The sequence below is a fragment of the Silurus aristotelis genome (assembly GCF_946808225.1).
Source record: "Silurus aristotelis genome assembly, chromosome: 21".
Lineage (NCBI taxonomy): Eukaryota > Metazoa > Chordata > Actinopteri > Siluriformes > Siluridae > Silurus > Silurus aristotelis.
Window position 1 is genome coordinate 1,273,376 of NC_139594.1, and position 17,760 is coordinate 1,291,135.

Sequence of the window (17,760 nt, forward strand, 5' to 3'; positions counted from 1 at the left end):
GTGTTAGTGTGTGTTGGTGGTGTGTTAGTGTGTGATGGTGGTGTGTTAGTGTGTGTTGGTGGTGTGTTAGTGTGTGTTGGTGGTGTGTTAGTGTGTGTTGGTGGTGTGTTAGTGTGTGTTAGTGTGTGATGGTGGTGTGTTAGTGTGTGATGGTGGTGTGTTAGTGTGTGTTGGTGGTGTGTTAGTGTGTGATGGTGATGTGTTAGTGTGTGTTGGTGGTGTGTTAGTGTGTGTTGGTGGTGTGTTATTGTGTTATGGTGGTGTGTTAGTGTGTGATGGTGGTGTGTTAGTGTGTGTTGGTGGTGTGTTAGTGTGTGTTGGTGGTGTGTTAGTGTGTGATGGTGGTGTGTTAGTGTCTGTTAGTGTGTGTTGGTGGTGTGTTAGTGTGTGTTGGTGGTGTGTTAGTGTTTGTTGGTGGTGTGTTAGTGTGTGATGGTGGTGTGTTAGTGTGTGATGGTGGTGTGTTAGTGTGTGTTGGTGGTGTGTTAGTGTGTGTTGGTGGTGTTAGTGTGTGATGGTGGTGTGTTAGTGTGTGATGGTGGTGTGTTAGTGTGTGATGGTGGTGTGTTAGTGTTTGTTGGTGGTGTGTTAGTGTGTGTTGGTGGTGTGTTAGTGTGTGTTGGTGGTGTGTTATTGTGTGATGGTGGTGTGTTAGTGTGTGATGGTGGTGTGTTAGTGTGTGATGGTGGTGTGTTAGTGTGTGTTGGTGGTGTGTTAGTGTGTGATGGTGGTGTGTTAGTGTCTGTTAGTGTGTGTTGGTGGTGTTGGTGGTGTGTTAGTGTGTGTTGGTGGTGTGTTAGTGTTTGTTGGTGGTGTGTTAGTGTGTGATGGTGGTGTGTTAGTGTGTGATGGTGGTGTGTTAGTGTGTGTTGGTGGTGTGTTAGTGTGTGTTGGTGGTGTGTTAGTGTGTGATGGTGGTGTGTTAGTGTGTGATGGTGGTGTGTTAGTGTGTGATGGTGGTGTGTTAGTGTGTGTTGGTGGTGTGTTAGTGTGTGTTTGTGGTGTGTTAGTGTGTGATGGTGGTGTGTTAGTGTGTGTTGGTGGTGTGTTAGTGTGTGATGGTGGTGTGTTAGTGTGTGTTGGTGGTGTGTTAGTGTGTGTTGGTGGTGTGTTAGTGTGTGTTTGTGGTGTGTTAGTGTGTGTTGGTGGTGTGTTAGTGTGTGATGGTGGTGTGTTAGTGTGTGTTGGTGGTGTGTTAGTGTGTGTTGGTGGTGTGTTAGTGTGTGTTTGTGGTGTGTTAGTGTGTGATGGTGGTGTGTTATTGTGTGTTGGTGGTGTGTTAGTGTGTGATGGTGGTGTGTTAGTGTGTGTTGGTGGTGTGTTAGTGTGTGTTGGTGGTGTTTTAGTGTGTGTTGGTGGTGTGTTAGTGTGTGATGGTGGTGTGTTAGTGTGTGTTGGTGGTGTGTTAGTGTGTGATGGTGGTGTGTTAGTGTAGGTTGGTGGTGTGTTAGTGTGTGTTGGTGGTGTGTTAGTGTGTGATGGTGGTGTGTTAGTGTGTGTTGGTGTGTGTTGGTGTGTGTTATTGTGTGATGGTGGTGTGTTAGTGTGTGATGGTGGTGTGTTAGTGTGTGATGGTGGTGTGTTAGTGTGTGATGGTGGTGTGTTAGTGTGTGTTGGTGGTGTGTTAGTGTGTGATGGTGGTGTGTTAGTGTGTGTTGGTGGTGTGTTAGTGTGTGTTGGTGGTGTGTTATTGTGTGATGGTGGTGTGTTAGTGTGTGTTGGTGGTGTGTTAGTGTGTGATGGTGGTGTGTTAGTATCTGTTAGTGTGTGTTAGTGTGTGTTGGTGGTGTGTTAGTGTGTGATGGTTGTGTGTTAGTGTGTGTTGGTGGTGTGTTAGTGTGTGATGGTGGTGTGTTAGTGTGTGATGGTGGTGTGTTAGTGTGTGTTGGTGGTGTGTTAGTGTGTGATGGTGGTGTGTTAGTGTGTGTTGGTGGTGTGTTAGTGTGTGATGGTGGTGTGTTAGTGTGTGTTGGTGGTGTATTAGTGTGTGATGGTGGTGTGTTAGTGTGTGATGGTGGTGTGTTAGTGTGTGATGGTGGTGTGTTAGTGTGTGATGGTAGTGTGTTAGTGTGTGATGGTGGTGTGTTAGTGTGTGATGGTGGTGTGTTAGTGTGTGTTGGTGGTGTGTTAGTGTGTGATGGTGGTGTGTTAGTGTGTGATGGTGGTGTGTTAGTGTGTGTTTGTGGTGTGTTAGTGTGTGTTGGTGGTGTGTTAGTGTGTGTTTGTGGTGTGTTAGTGTGTGATGGTGGTGTGTTAGTGTGTGTTGGTGGTGTGTTAGTGTGTGTTGGTGGTGTGTTAGTGTGTGATGGTGGTGTGTTAGTGTGTGATGGTGGTGTGTTAGTGTGTGTTGGTGGTGTGTTAGTGTGTGATGGTGGTGTGTTAGTGTGTGTTGGTGGTGTGTTAGTGTGTGTTGGTGGTGTGTTAGTGTGTGATGGTGGTGTGTTAGTATCTGTTAGTGTGTGTTGGTGTGTGTTGGTGGTGTGTTATTGTGTGATGGTGGTGTGTTAGTGTGTGTTGGTGGTGTGTTAGTGTGTGATGGTGGTGTGTTAGTGTGTGTTGGTGGTGTGTTAGTGTGTGTTGGTGGTGTGTTAGTGTGTGATGGTGGTGTGTTAGTGTGTGTTGGTGTGTGTTGGTGGTGTGTTATTGTGTGATGGTGGTGTGTTAGTGTGTGTTGGTGGTGTGTTAGTGTGTGTTGGTGGTGTGTTAGTGTGTGTTGGTGGTGTGTTAGTGTGTGATGGTGGTGTGTTAGTGTGTGTTGGTGGTGTGTTAGTGTGTGTTGGTGGTGTGTTAGTGTGTGTTGGTTGTGTGTTAGTGTGTGATGGTGGTGTGTTAGTGTGTGTTGGTGGTGTGTTAGTGTGTAATGGTGGTGTGTAAGTGTGTGTTGGTGGTGTGTTAGTGTGTGATGGTGGTGTGTTAGTGTGTGTTGGTGGTGTGTTAGTGTGTGTTGGTGGTGTGTTAGTGTGTGTTGGTGGTGTGTTAGTGTGTGATGGTGGTGTGTTAGTGTGTGTTGGTGGTGTGTTAGTGTCTGTTGGTGGTGTGTTAGTGTGTGTTGGTGGTGTGTTAGTGTGTGTTGGTGGTGTGTTAGTGTGTGTTAGTGTGTGATGGTGGTGTGTTAGTGTGTGATGGTGGTGTGTTAGTGTGTGTTGGTGGTGTGTTAGTGTGTGATGGTGATGTGTTAGTGTGTGTTGGTGGTGTGTTAGTGTGTGTTGGTGGTGTGTTATTGTGTTATGGTGGTGTGTTAGTGTGTGATGGTGGTGTGTTAGTGTGTGTTGGTGGTGTGTTAGTGTGTGTTGGTGGTGTGTTAGTGTGTGATGGTGGTGTGTTAGTGTCTGTTAGTGTGTGTTGGTGGTGTGTTAGTGTGTGTTGGTGGTGTGTTAGTGTTTGTTGGTGGTGTGTTAGTGTGTGATGGTGGTGTGTTAGTGTGTGATGGTGGTGTGTTAGTGTGTGTTGGTGGTGTGTTAGTGTGTGTTGGTGGTGTTAGTGTGTGATGGTGGTGTGTTAGTGTGTGATGGTGGTGTGTTAGTGTGTGATGGTGGTGTGTTAGTGTTTGTTGGTGGTGTGTTAGTGTGTGTTGGTGGTGTGTTAGTGTGTGTTGGTGGTGTGTTATTGTGTGATGGTGGTGTGTTAGTGTGTGATGGTGGTGTGTTAGTGTGTGATGGTGGTGTGTTAGTGTGTGTTGGTGGTGTGTTAGTGTGTGATGGTGGTTTGTTAGTGTCTGTTAGTGTGTGTTGGTGGTGTTGGTGGTGTGTTAGTGTGTGTTGGTGGTGTGTTAGTGTTTGTTGGTGGTGTGTTAGTGTGTGATGGTGGTGTGTTAGTGTGTGATGGTGGTGTGTTAGTGTGTGTTGGTGGTGTGTTAGTGTGTGTTGGTGGTGTGTTAGTGTGTGATGGTGGTGTGTTAGTGTGTGATGGTGGTGTGTTAGTGTGTGATGGTGGTGTGTTAGTGTGTGTTGGTGGTGTGTTAGTGTGTGTTGGTGGTGTGTTAGTGTGTGTTGGTGGTGTGTTAGTGTGTGATGGTGGTGTGTTAGTGTGTGTTTGTGGTGTGTTAGTGTGTGATGGTGGTGTGTTAGTGTGTGATGGTGGTGTGTTAGTGTGTGTTTGTGGTGTGTTAGTGTGTGTTGGTGGTGTGTTAGTGTGTGATGGTGGTGTGTTAGTGTGTGATGGTGGTGTGTTAGTGTGTGTTTGTGGTGTGTTAGTGTGTGATGGTGGTGTGTTAGTGTGTGATGGTGGTGTGTTAGTGTGTGATGGTTGTGTGTTAGTGTGTGTTGGTGGTGTGTTAGTGTGTGTTGGTGGTGTGTTAGTGTGTGATGGTGGTGTGTTAGTGTGTGTTGGTGGTGTGTTAGTGTGTGATGGTGGTGTGTTAGTGTGTGATGGTGGTGTGTTAGTGTGTGTTGGTGGTGTGTTAGTGTGTGATGGTGGTGTGTTAGTGTGTGTTGGTGGTGTGTTAGTGTGTGATGGTGGTGTGTTAGTGTGTGTTGGTGGTGTGTTAGTGTGTGATGGTGGTGTGTTAGTGTGTGTTGGTGGTGTGTTAGTGTGTGATGGTGGTGTGTTAGTGTGTGTTTGTGGTGTGTTAGTGTGTGATGGTGGTGTGTTAGTGTGTGTTGGTGGTGTGTTAGTGTGTGTTGGTGGTGTGTTAGTGTGTGATGGTGGTGTGTTAGTGTGTGTTTGTGGTGTGTTAGTGTGTGTTTGTGGTGTGTTAGTGTGTGATGGTGGTGTGTTAGTGTGTGATGGTGGTGTGTTAGTGTGTGATGGTGGTGTGTTAGTGTGTGTTTGTGGTGTGTTAGTGTGTGTTTGTGGTGTGTTAGTGTGTGTTGGTGGTGTGTTAGTGTGTGATGGTGGTGTGTTAGTGTGTGTTTGTGGTGTGTTAGTGTGTGTTTGTGGTGTGTTAGTGTGTGATGGTGGTGTGTTAGTGTGTGTTTGTGGTGTGTTAGTGTGTGTTTGTGGTGTGTTAGTGTGTGTTGGTGGTGTGTTAGTGTGTGATGGTGGTGTGTTAGTGTGTGTTTGTGGTGTGTTAGTGTGTGTTTGTGGTGTGTTAGTGTGTGTTGGTGGTGTGTTAGTGTGTGATGGTGGTGTGTTAGTGTGTGTTGGTGGTGTGTTAGTGTGTGTTGGTGGTGTGTTAGTGTGTGATGGTGGTGTGTTAGTGTGTGTTTGTGGTGTGTTAGTGTGTGTTGGTGGTGTGTTAGTGTGTGATGGTGGTGTGTTAGTGTGTGTTGGTGGTGTGTTAGTGTGTGATGGTGGTGTGTTAGTGTGTGTTTGTGGTGTGTTAGTGTGTGTTTGTGGTGTGTTAGTGTGTGTTGGTGGTGTGTTAGTGTGTGATGGTGGTGTGTTAGTGTGTGTGTGAGTGTGTAAATATGATCAGCTGATTAATAGTAATTTGGTAAAAAGCCAGTCTGACTTTTACTTTGATGTTGTGTTCACTAAGGAAGTGTAGAAATCTTGAGTTAATGATGTTTTTTATCATCTACTGATTCTGATTCTGATTCTGATTCTGATTCTGATCTTTTCTGATTCTGATTCTGATTCTGATTCTGATCTACTCCACATTACTGATTACACAAATACCTCAGTAGCTTTCAGGTGAAATTTTTCTCCATTTTTATAGATTGAGGTTATTAGTCCTCGATTCCAGATTTCAGGGAAGAAAGCGACACACAGAACCCGACTGAAGAGTTTTAAAACGACTGACTGAAATACAGCGGAGTGTTTAATCATTTCGTTCAGGATTCCGTCGCGTTCTGAAGCTTTCTGTGGTTTCAGATTTGTCCTTTAGTTTCTTTTCACTAATTGGGAAATCTGAAGGTTTTTGGGTTTCATTAAAGGCTGATTTTAGTTGCTTCAGTTTATAGTTTGTGTTTTTGCTCCGAGTTTGTTTCGGAGTCTACTGTACATGTTTAAAGAGTGTTTGGAAATGCCGTGTTCACGTTTCTTCATCTTCAATTGCAAATTCTTCATGTTCTCTTTTCTTTAGCTTGTTCCAATATTCCCAGAATTGACTTTTGTTGATTGACTCTTTTATTAGTGTGAGTTGTTTGTGTGTGTGTGTGTGTGTGTGTGTGTGTGTGTGTGTTGTGCTTTTTCAGTTCTGAGTGTACGTTTCGTCTGAAAGTTTCACAGTAAGGAAATCGTATGTTTTTGGTTTGATCAATTCCTGAGTTCTTTTCTAGAAAGCTAATTCTAGTTTTTGATTTGGCCTTTTCTCTCGCTCACTCGCTCATGGTTTCTTCCTTATGAAGTCTCAGGGAGTTTTTTCCTGCCACAGTCTCCACCGACTCACTCATTAGGGATAAACTTATAATGATCAGGAAGACACTGATAGGCAGTAAGTGAATACACTCTTTATATATTTATTTATATATTAAAGGTGCTTTGAGACCATTGTTAAAGTTCTCTACAAATAAAAACGTAAATAAATTGAATTGAATGTTGTTATATAAGTTACAAGTTATAATTTGAAGACACTGAACAGTGTGATCAGGGTGTAAGTAGGGACTCAGGTAACACTAACTATGACGTCATAACTAAAAGGAAGCGCCAGAAGGTAACACACACATATTACATTGTTCTTCCAGAAGGAACAGTGTGTGGGTCAGTTATTTATGGGAGACTTTGATGGACTTGTTTTCCTGCTTTTGTTAATTGTTCTTTCATCAGTGTGTGTTTTTATTATAGTGGAGAAAAAACTGTAAATGATCTGACTGATGTGATTATATATCATTATATATTATATGCATATTATTTACATATTTTATAATGTACCTTAATCAATGTTGAGTCTTATATTAGAGGAAATACTTTATATTTGTGTGAAGTATATTAATAATTTGCATTTATCATTTCTATACCTTTTTTTGCCCCCTTTTCACTCTGTACACTTTCGTTACCCCTCACATTTATATTTATTTTTCTACCCCACTCTTTTTACCCCCACGTCATTTTCCCAAACCTTAATCCTGAAATCATGAAAACATGCTTCCACACGATTTCTCCTCCAAAACCGGAAAGAGATCCTGCTCAGGTTTCATCCCCAATGCTGCAGAAGCTCCTGCATAAGTGCACTAAGTAGGGGGTGAAATCAGAAGCCCTACCTGCCTACCCAGTGCACTTGGTGTGGGTTGGGGTGGTGTTTGGTACCAATGCAATAACGGGACTCAGGGAGCAGGAGGATTATTAATCTCGGGGTAACAGCGGGGCACATCAAAGGGAAAAGTTGCGACTTTGTTGTGTTTGTGTAATACAGATCAAAGGGGAAAAGGTGTGTGTGTGTGTGTATGTGTTTGTGTGTGTGTGTGAGGGAGAGAGAGAGAGAGAGAGAGTGACCGTGTCCAGTTATAGACTCGGAATAGAGGCGCTTTGAAGGATTATAGCGAGTCGCTGTTTGGAGACAATGGACTCTCTCCGCCATCAGCAGCGCCTCCAGCCCGGGGTGGGATACGGAGCCACACTGAGAGCCGCGCTCAGGCCCGGAGTCACCGGAACCGGAACCGTGGCCAGCTCCGGGCCTCCGCCGCCGCTCCCTCCGCTCCACAGCCTCAGCGCCGGATTCATGAGCCACGCCGGACTCGGAGCTCCGGAGGCGGCCACAAACCCCGCCGTGCTGCGGGAGGCGGTAGACGCGGTGGTGCGGAGCTTCGCCAAGCACACGCAGGGATACGGCAGGGGTACGACGCCTTATAACGCACTATAACCACGAACATTAATAACACTGCAACTAATAACACTATGGGCAATATAATATCTGTATGAGAACTATATTACATCTATGGGGAATATAATAACTCTATAAGCACTATAATAACTCTATAAGCATTATAATTACTCTATAAGCATTATAAATACTCTATAAGCACAATAATAACTGTATAAGTATTATAATAACTCTAGAAGCACTATTATAACTATACGCTTTATAATAACTATATGATAAACCGTATAATGATATTATAATGAGCACTATAATTACTCTGTAAATGTTTTAATAACCTTATGACCACTAAAATACCACTATGTGCATAATAAAACCTCAAGAGCACTATAATACATTCACCAGGACTATAATAACTATATAAGCACTGTAATACCCCTTTAAGCATTATAATAACTTTATAATAAACATGATTATGATATTATAATAACTCCTTGAGCACTATAATAAATATGAGTGCTATAATATCTCCATTAACACTATAATAAATCTAATAGCACTATAATACCTCTATGAGCACTTTAATACCTCTATGAGCACTATATCTCTATGAGCACTATAATCACTCTATGATCGCTGTAATACCTGCATAAGCACGATAATAACTCTGTTAGAACTATAATACCTCTATGGGCACTATAATAAATCTATGAGCACTATAATTCCATTATAAGCACTATATCTCTATGAACACTATAATAACTCTATGAGCACTATTTATCTATGAGCACTATAATACCTCTGTAAGCAATAAAATTACTCTATGAGCACTATAATACCTCTAAGAGCACTATATCTCTATGAGCACTGTAATTACTCTAGCACTATAATACCTCTGTATAATGCCTCTATGAGCACTATAATACCTCTGCAAGTTTTTTAAATTATCATATGAGGGCTATTATAACTGTGCTACCTCTCTAAGCACTATAATAACTGTATAAACATCAGTTCCTATATTCACACACACACACACACACACACACACACACACACACACACACACACTTTATGACTGTAATTGCATTTCTATTCTCTCTGTGTCTCCTGGTTGGTTCTCAGTGAACGTGGTGGAGGCTCTGCAGGAGTTCTGGCAGATGAAACAATCTCGAGGAGCCGAGCTGAAGAACGGAGCGCTGGTGGTGTATGAGATGGTTCCTTCTAACAGTCCTCCATATGTCTGCTATGTCAGTCTCCCTGGGGGCAGCTGCTTCGGAAGCTTTCAGGTACCACGTCTTTTTTTTTTTTTGAGGGGCGGGGCTTAAGAAGAGATGCTGCAGCATGAAAAATGAGATGATTATAATTATAATAATGTTGATGTTTATGAGGATGATTTCATCTCAGCTGGAGCTTCTCATATCGTGTTCTGTTCCCAGTTTTGTCCGACGAAAGCTGAAGCGAGACGCAGCGCAGCCAAAATAGCACTAATGAACTCTGTGTTTAACGAGCATCCGTCACGCAGGATCACAGACGAGTTCATCGAGAAGAGCGTGTGTGAAGCTCTGGCCTCCTTCAACGTGAGTTCATAGACACCAACACACACTCAGGGGGACTGAACACGAGTGAAGCTCACTTTTCATGCTTTTCACTCGTTTTGAGTGGTTTAGTTTTTTCATGCGGCTCAGACATGAAGCTTGCAGGACAATCAGAGGGACACCGTCCATCTCATTCTACTCTTTTCTTTCTTTAAAGAATTTTTCCCTCCAAGTTCTTCAGAACAATAGGCCATGTTTCTTTGCAGGACTCGTCTATTAGTGCGAACGTGGATGAAATTAGAAATTCATGTTAAAAGTACTGAATGAAACTTCATAAGAAAACACTGAAAACTGAAAACACTGAACTCGCATGAAAAGGAAAGAAAGAAAGAAAGAAAGAAAGAAAGAAAGAAAGAAAGAAAGAAAGAAAGAAAGAAAGAAAGAAAGAAAGAAAAAAGAAAAAAAGGAAGAAAGACAGAAAGAAAGAGAGAAAGAAGGAAAAAGTAAGAAAAAGAAAGAAAGAAGGGAAAAAAAGAAAGAAAGGCAGAAAGAAAGAACTAAAGAAAGTAGGAAAAAAGTAAAAAAGAAAAAAGGAAGACAGAAAGAAAGAATAAAATAAAGAGAGAAAGAAGGGAAAAAGAAAGAAAACAGTAAAACAGTCATGATTCTGTATTGGAAATCACTTGTTTGTTTGCACGTCATCCATAAATGCAGGTTAAAATCTCTATCATGCAAAGAAGAAGGTATGCGTGAACATGATCCAGAAACACCACCATCCTCTCTGGGCAAAGCTCATTTAAAATGTAGCAATGTGGAAACCTGTTCTGTGGTCAGACAAAGTGTAATTGTAATTTATTTTTGGAAACCATGGACACCGTGTGCTCTTGACTACAGAGGAGAGGGACCATCTGGCTTGTTATCAGCACTCAGTTCAAAAAGCTCCATCTCTGATGGTATGGTGGTGCAGAAGTGCCTGTAGAATGGGCAGCAACGTCTTTTTCAGGGAAGCTCTCGTATATTTGAGCAAGACAATGCTAACTGCATACCACATCTATTACAATAGCGTAACGTTGTAGTAGAAGAGTCCGGGTGCTGATCTGACCTGCCTGCAGTCTAGACCTTTAACCATTTAAAAACATTTGGCACATCATGAAACAAAAAATACAACGAAGAAAACCCAGAACTGTTGAGCAGCTAGAATCCTGAATCACACACATCTTCTCCCAAAACTTCAGCAACTGGTCTCCTCAGTTCCCAGATGAACACTAGATAAACATTAGGAATGGTTTTTACGTTCTATTCTTTCTATTCGTTCTATTGTTTTGTTTTTTATTTACAAATTATTGTTTTACTCGTATGTTTGGATTGGATGTTAGATTAAAAAAATTGTGTACAGTTGGACGTTGATCAGATTTGGTGTTTTTTTTTTTGGAGATATAATCATCTAAATACTTTCGAAGAAATCACAGTCAACTCCAAACTAAAATAATAACTGTAAAGTAATAACTGCATGGAGACGGGAGATGTGAGGATTTGGACTGTAGTTAATATCTACAGTCTGCTACACTGACTCAGGACTACAGTTTGCTTCTGATCTTCATCACTGCACCTCAACATCGTTTATCTGTAATAAATGGACATTCGGTGGAACCCACACTCTCGAGTCTGGTTCCTCTCAGGGTTTCTTCCTTCTGCATCTCGTGTAGTTTTTTTTGTTAAAAGCGCAATACAAATACAATTGTATTAATTAAATAAAAGTGGGGTTAGGTGAATAAAACAACAATAAACTGGTTTAGGCCACGCCCACTTCTGCAAGTGTTAAATATTTTATGTTCGTCTCACGTGAGGTCGTATTTGTCTGTATCCTGTTTGAGTGATTTTTATGTAACGTAATCAGATTTCAGCGAGTGTCTGAATGTTTCCAGGGAAACAGAGAGGAAGCGGATAACCCCAACACGGGAATCGGAGCGTTCCGCTTCATGCTGGAGTCTAACAAGGGCAAATCCATGCTGGAGTTCCAGGTAACACTTATACTTCTCTCCTTAAATCTCTTTCATTCACATGTCTAGTCCTGAGAAGGGATTTGGTTCTGCTACGTGACCCCAGTGGTGATAGGTGAGAGATGTGAGAAAAGTGTGAGACGTGTGAGGAGTGTGTGTTTCCTGCACTGGGGTGTGATGCTGCTCCACATCAGTGTGTGATTTTTTACGTTGTGTTCATGTTCTCCAGGAGCTGATGACGGTTTTCCAGCTGCTGCACTGGAACGGAAGTCTAAAAGCCATGAGAGAGAGACAGTGCTCTCGCCAGGTCTGGGATTCGTTATGTCTAACACACACACACACACACACACACACACACACACACACACACACACACACACACACACACACACACACACACTCAGCATATAGAAAGTGTTCAGACCAGAGGGGACATGAGAATGAACCAAAGTCTCAAGAAATGAGTGAGGACATATCATAACAGGATGAATATTAACTTTTTGGGAGAAAACCAGTAGTTCTATGTAAAATCAGACATTGAGCACCCCCATATGATCAAAATGGTACGATCCTCGAAACACCTCTGTGGTGATTCGACTGTGAGATCATTAGTCGTATCTCCTCCTATCGAAGCATCGAATCTTGAACTACTCGGGTCACCCCTAATATAGAGTATTGTTACTCTCGGTTTAGTGGCTGGTGAGCAGTGTCGTGGGGGGGTTGGGGGGGGTCTGGTGTAGGCTTACACCAGACTCCACAATAATTCTACTACTGAAATAGTAATAAAATGAGAACCGTTAAGACACGGTACACCAGCATAAAAAAGACAAATGTTTCTACAAAACATAAAAAAACAAAACAAAAATTTAATTTCCATTGATCAAAAGTGTGGATCATGACATCACAACATAGCCCCGCCCCTCCATACAAGTGAGTTTCTGTGGGTGTGTGTATGCAGGAGGTGTTGGCTCATTACTCTCACCGCGCTCTGGACGATGATATGAGGACGCAGATGGCGGCGGATTGGGTGAACCGTGAGCACGGCGTGTCGGGCAGCGTGGCGCGAGAGCTGGCGGCCACTGAGCGAGAGCTGGAGGAGGCGCGACTCGCTGGGCGAGAGTTACGCTTTTATAAAGAAAAAAAGGACATCTTGGTCATGGCACTGGGGCAACTGGGGGGCTCGAACACCACCACACTGCCCCTGAGCTGCTAAAGGGACTGGTTACATTGGTGACGGACTATGTAATGTCCACACACACACACACACACACACACACACACACACACACACACAATAAACAAAGCTTATAGTACATTTCCTATCAAAGTCGGTGCTACATGAGTTTATTTCAATCAGAAAACCTAACAGCCACAAAAAAGTGCAATCCATCACTTTTTCCCAAATATCACTTTTTACATTCGTCATCACAGCGTACGTCTGTAAAAACAACAAAAAACAACAAATGAAGGTAAATCCTGTGATTATTTTTTTAATACGATTTATGTGTGTTTTATATATAAATCTGTACGGATGTTATGACGTATTACTCATATGACCTGTGCAAGTGATTTCCTGTAGTGTAGAGACGTCGATGGCGTGTGTCTGGAAATCCGTTTTATATACAGCGTTACTGAATTTTATATAACAACAGCCTTTTCCTTTTATACCAGCGTTTTATTACGTAACTATTTGTGACCAATCAATATCCTGTTCTCTTTGTAGATTTATATTCTTTAAATAATAAAAACATTTTACAGTATTGTTATAAAAGTGGTGTGTTTTTATATAATGTTTGTGTGTGTGTGTGTGTGTGTGTGTGTGTGTGTGTGTGTGTGTGTGTGTGTGTGTGTGTGAGAGTTCTGAACTCAACCCTATAGAAAAAGATTACTATATTGAGTATATTTTAGTATAGTGTGGTATAGTTTAGTAACATAGAATAGAATAGAATAGAATATAGTATAGTGTAGTATAATAGAATAGAATATAGTATAGTGTAGTATAATAGAATAGAATAAAGTATAGTGTAGTATAGTAGAATATAATTGAGTAGAATATAGTATAGTGTTGGCCAAGCAGAGGGACCGAGCTGGGAAGGATGTACTGCAAGTTAGAGCAATAAAGGATGGAGAGGGAAGTGTGTTGAGAAGATGGAGGGAGTATTTTGAGCAGCTGATGAATGAGGAAAATCAGAGAGAGAGAAGGTTGGAGGATGTGGAGTTGGTGAAGCAGGATGTAGATAGGATTAGTAAGGAGGAAGTGAGAGCAGCGATTAAGAGGATGAAGAATGGAAAGTCGGTTGGACCAGATGACATACCGGTAGAAGCGTGGAGATGTTTAGGAGAGATGGCAGTGGAGTTTTTAACCAGATTGTTTAACTGGATTCTGGAAGGGGAGAAGATGCCTGAGGAATGGAGAAGGAGTGTGCTGGTACCGATCTTTAAGCATAGGGGAGATGTGCAGACCTGCAGTAACTACAGGGGAATAAAGTTGATCAGTCACACCATGAAGTTATGGGAAAGAGTAGTGGAAGCCAGGCTGAGAGAAGAGGTGACCATTTGTGAGCAACAGTATGGTTTCATGCCGAGGAAGAGCACCACAGATGCCTTATTTGCTTTGAGGATGTTGATGGAGAAGTATAGAGAAGGACAGAAGGAGCTGCATTGTGTATTTGTGGATTTAGAGAAAGCGTACGACAGGGTGCCGAGAGAGGAGTTGTGGTATTGTATGAGGAAGTCAGGTGTGTCAGAGAAGTATGTGAGGGTGGTGCAGGACATGTATGAGGACAGTGTGACGGCAGTAAAGTGTGCAGTAGGTACGACAGACTGGTTCAGGGTGAAGGTTGGACTGCATCAAGGATCGGCCCTGAGCCCTTTCCTGTTTGCAGTGGTGATGGACAGGTTGACGGACGAGGTCAGACAGGAGTCTCCCTGGACTATGATGTTTGCAGATGATATTGTGATTTGTGGTGAGAGTAGAGAGCAGGTTGAGAAGAGCCTGGAGAGGTGGAGATATGCGCTGGAGAGAAGGGGAATGAAAGTCAGTAGGAGTAAGACAGAGTACATGTGTGTGAATGAGAGGGAGGGCAGTGGAGTGATGCGGTTGCAGGGAGAAGAGGTGGAGAAGGTGGAGGAGTTCAGGTACCTGGGGTCAACAGTGCAAAGTAATGGAGAGTGTGTTAGGGAAGTGAAGAAAAGAGTGCAGGCAGGGTGGAGTGGGTGGAGAAGAGTGACAGGAGTGATTTGTGATAGAAGAGTATCTGCAAGAATGAAAGGGAAAGTTTATAGGACTGTGGTGAGACCTGCGATGTTGTATGGATTAGAGACAGTGGCATTGAGTAAAAGACAGGAGGTGGAGCTGGAGGTAGCAGAGCTGAAGATGTTGAGGTTTTCGTTGGGAGTGACAAGGATGGACAAGATTAGAAATGAGTTTATTAGAGGGACAGCGCATGTAGGATGTTTTGGTGACAAGGTGAGGGAGGCGAGATTGAGATGGTTTGGACATGTGCAGAGAAGGGACATGAATTATATTGGTAGAAAAATGCTGAAGATGGAGCCACCAGGTAGGAGGAAAAGAGGAAGGCCAAGGAGGAGGTTCATGGATGTGGTGAGGGAAGACATGCAGGTAGTTGGTGTGAAAGAGGCAGATATAGAGGACAGGGTGGTATGGAGACGGATGATCCGCTGTGGCGACCCCTAATGGGAGCAGCCGAAAGAAGAAGAAGAAGAAGAATATAGTATAGTGTAGTATAGAAGAATATAATTGAATAGAATATAGCATAGTGTAGTATAATAGAATATAATTGAATTGAATATAGTATAGTAGAATAGAATATAGTATAGTGTAGTATAATAGAATAGAATATAGTATAGTATAGTATAATAGAATATAATTGAGTAGAATATGGTATAGTGTAGTATAATATAATATAATTGAATAGAATATAGCATAGTGTAGTATAGTATAGTAGAATATAATTGAATAGAATATAGTATAGTATAGTAGAATAGAATATAGTATAGTGTAGTATAGTAGAATATAATTGAATAGAATATAGTATAGTATAGTAGAATAGAATATAGTATAGTGTAGTATAGTAGAATATAATTGAATAGAATATAGTATAGTATAGTAGAATAGAATATAGTATAGTGTAGTATAGTAGAATATAATTGAATAGAATATAGTATAGTATAGTAGAATAGAATATAGTATAGTGTAGTATAGTAGAATATAATTGAATAGAATATAGTATAGTAGAATAGAATATAGTATAGTGTAGTATAGTAGAATATAATTGAATAGAATATAGTATAGTGTAGTATAGTAGAATAGAATATAGTATAGTATAGTATAGTATAGTACAATAGAATATAGTAAAGTATAGTATAGTATAGTAGAATATAATTGAATAGAATATAGCATAGTGTAGTATAATAGAATATAATTGAATAGAATATAGTATAGTATAGTAGAATAGAATATAGTATAGTGTAGTATAGTAGAATATAATTGAATAGAATATAGTATAGTGTAGTATAGTAGAATAGAATATAGTATAGTATAGTATAGTATAGTACAATAGAATATAGTAAAGTATAGTATAGTATAGTAGAATATAATTGAATAGAATATAGCATAGTGTAGTATAATAGAATATAATTGAATAGAATATAGTATAGTATAGTAGAATAGAATATAGTATAGTGTAGTATAGTAGAATATAATTGAATAGAATATAGTATAGTGTAGTATAGTAGAATAGAATATAGTATAGTATAGTATAGTATAGTATAGTATAGTATAGTACAATAGAATATAGTAAAGTATAGTATAGTATAGTAGAATATAATTGAATAGAATATAGCATAGTGTAGTATAATAGAATATAATTGAATAGAATATAGTATAGTATAGTAGAATAGAATATAGTATAGTGTAGTATAGTAGAATATAATTGAATAGAATATAGTATAGTGTAGTATAGTAGAATAGAATATAGTATAGTATAGTATAGTATAGTACAATAGAATATAGTAAAGTATAGTATAGTATAGTATAGTAGAATATAATTGAATAGAATATAGCATAGTGTAGTATAATAGAATATAATTGAATAGAATATAGTATAGTATAGTAGAATAGAATATAGTATAGTGTAGTATAGTAGAATATAATTGAATAGAATATAGTATAGTGTAGTATAGTAGAATAGAATATAGTATAGTATAGTATAGTATAGTATAGTATAGTAGAATATAATTGAATAGAATATAGCATAGTGTAGTATAATAGAATATAATTGAATAGAATATAGCATAGTGTAGTATAATAGAATATAATTAAATAGAATATAGTATAGTATAGTAGAATAGAATATAGTATAGTGTAGTATAGTAGAATATAATTGAATAGAATATAGTATAGTATAGTATAGTAGAATAGAATATAGTATAGTATAGTATAGTAGAATATAATTGAATAGAATATAGTATAGTAGAATAGAATATAGTATAGTGTAGTATAGTAGAATATAATTGAATAGAATATAGTATAGTAGAATAGAATATAGTATAGTGTAGTATAGTAGAATATAATTGAATAGAATATAGTATAGTGTAGTATAGTAGAATAGAATATAGTATAGTATAGTATAGTACAATAGAATATAGTAAAGTATAGTATAGTATAGTAGAATATAATTGAATAGAATATAGCATAGTGTAGTATAGTATAGTAGAATATAATTGAATAGAATATAGCATAGTGTAGTATAATAGAATATAATTGAATAGAATATAGTATAGTATAGTAGAATAGAATATAGTATAGTGTAGTATAGTAGAATATAATTGAATAGAATATAGTATAGTATAGTAGAATAGAATATAGTATAGTGTAGTATAGTAGAATATAATTGAATAGAATATAGTATAGTGTAGTATAGTAGAATAGAATATAGTATAGTATAGTATAGTATAGTATAGTATAGTAGAATATAATTGAATAGAATATAGCATAGTGTAGTATAATAGAATATAATTGAATAGAATATAGCATAGTGTAGTATAATAGAATATAATTAAATAGAATATAGTATAGTAGAATAGAATATAGTATAGTGTAGTATAGTAGAATATAATTGAATAGAATATAGTATAGTATAGTATAGTACAATAGAATATAGTAAAGTATAGTATAGTATAGTAGAATATAATTGAATAGAATATAGCATAGTGTAGTATAATAGAATATAATTAAATAGAATATAGCATAGTATAGTAGAATAGAATATAGTATAGTGTAGTATAGTATAGTACAATAGAATATAGTAAAGTATAGTATAGTATAATAGAATATAATTGAATAGAATATAGCATAGTGTAGTATAATAGAATATAATTAAATAGAATATAGTATAGTATAGTAGAATAGAATATAGTATAGTGTAGTATAGTAGAATATAATTGAATAGAATATAGTATAGTATAGTATAGTAGAATAGAATATAGTATAGTATAGTATAGTATAGTACAATAGAATATAGTAAAGTATAGTATAGTATAGTAGAATAGAATATAGTATAGT

At 39.1% G+C, this 17,760-nt stretch overlaps 1 protein-coding gene across 1 annotated transcript; it reads left to right on the forward strand.

Annotated features, from left to right (window-relative positions):
- Positions 1-7,095: 7,095 nt before the first annotated feature.
- Positions 7,096-12,934, forward strand: lix1l (limb and CNS expressed 1 like). The gene is made up of 6 exons (XM_083524585.1): positions 7,096-7,655; positions 8,762-8,925; positions 9,076-9,216; positions 11,100-11,195; positions 11,404-11,481; positions 12,133-12,934. Exons 1-6 carry the CDS (start codon positions 7,382-7,384, stop codon positions 12,385-12,387), a joined length of 1,008 nt encoding a protein of 335 aa, XP_083380711.1. The 5' UTR covers positions 7,096-7,381; the 3' UTR covers positions 12,388-12,934.
- The last annotated feature ends 4,826 nt before the right edge of the window (positions 12,935-17,760 follow it).

What these genes read in the sequence shown, in the direction of transcription:
- lix1l (XM_083524585.1), top strand. Translation starts at nt 7,382, where the DNA reads ATGGACTCTCTCCGCCATCAGCAGCGCCTCCAGCCCGGGGTGGGATAC. An exon ending in AAGCTCTGGCCTCCTTCAAC is followed by an intron (nt 9,217 to 11,099) that starts GTGAGTTCATAG and finishes GAATGTTTCCAG; the next exon opens with GGAAACAGAGAGGAAGCGGA. An exon ending in AGAGACAGTGCTCTCGCCAG is followed by an intron (nt 11,482 to 12,132) that starts GTCTGGGATTCG and finishes GTGTGTATGCAG; the next exon opens with GAGGTGTTGGCTCATTACTC.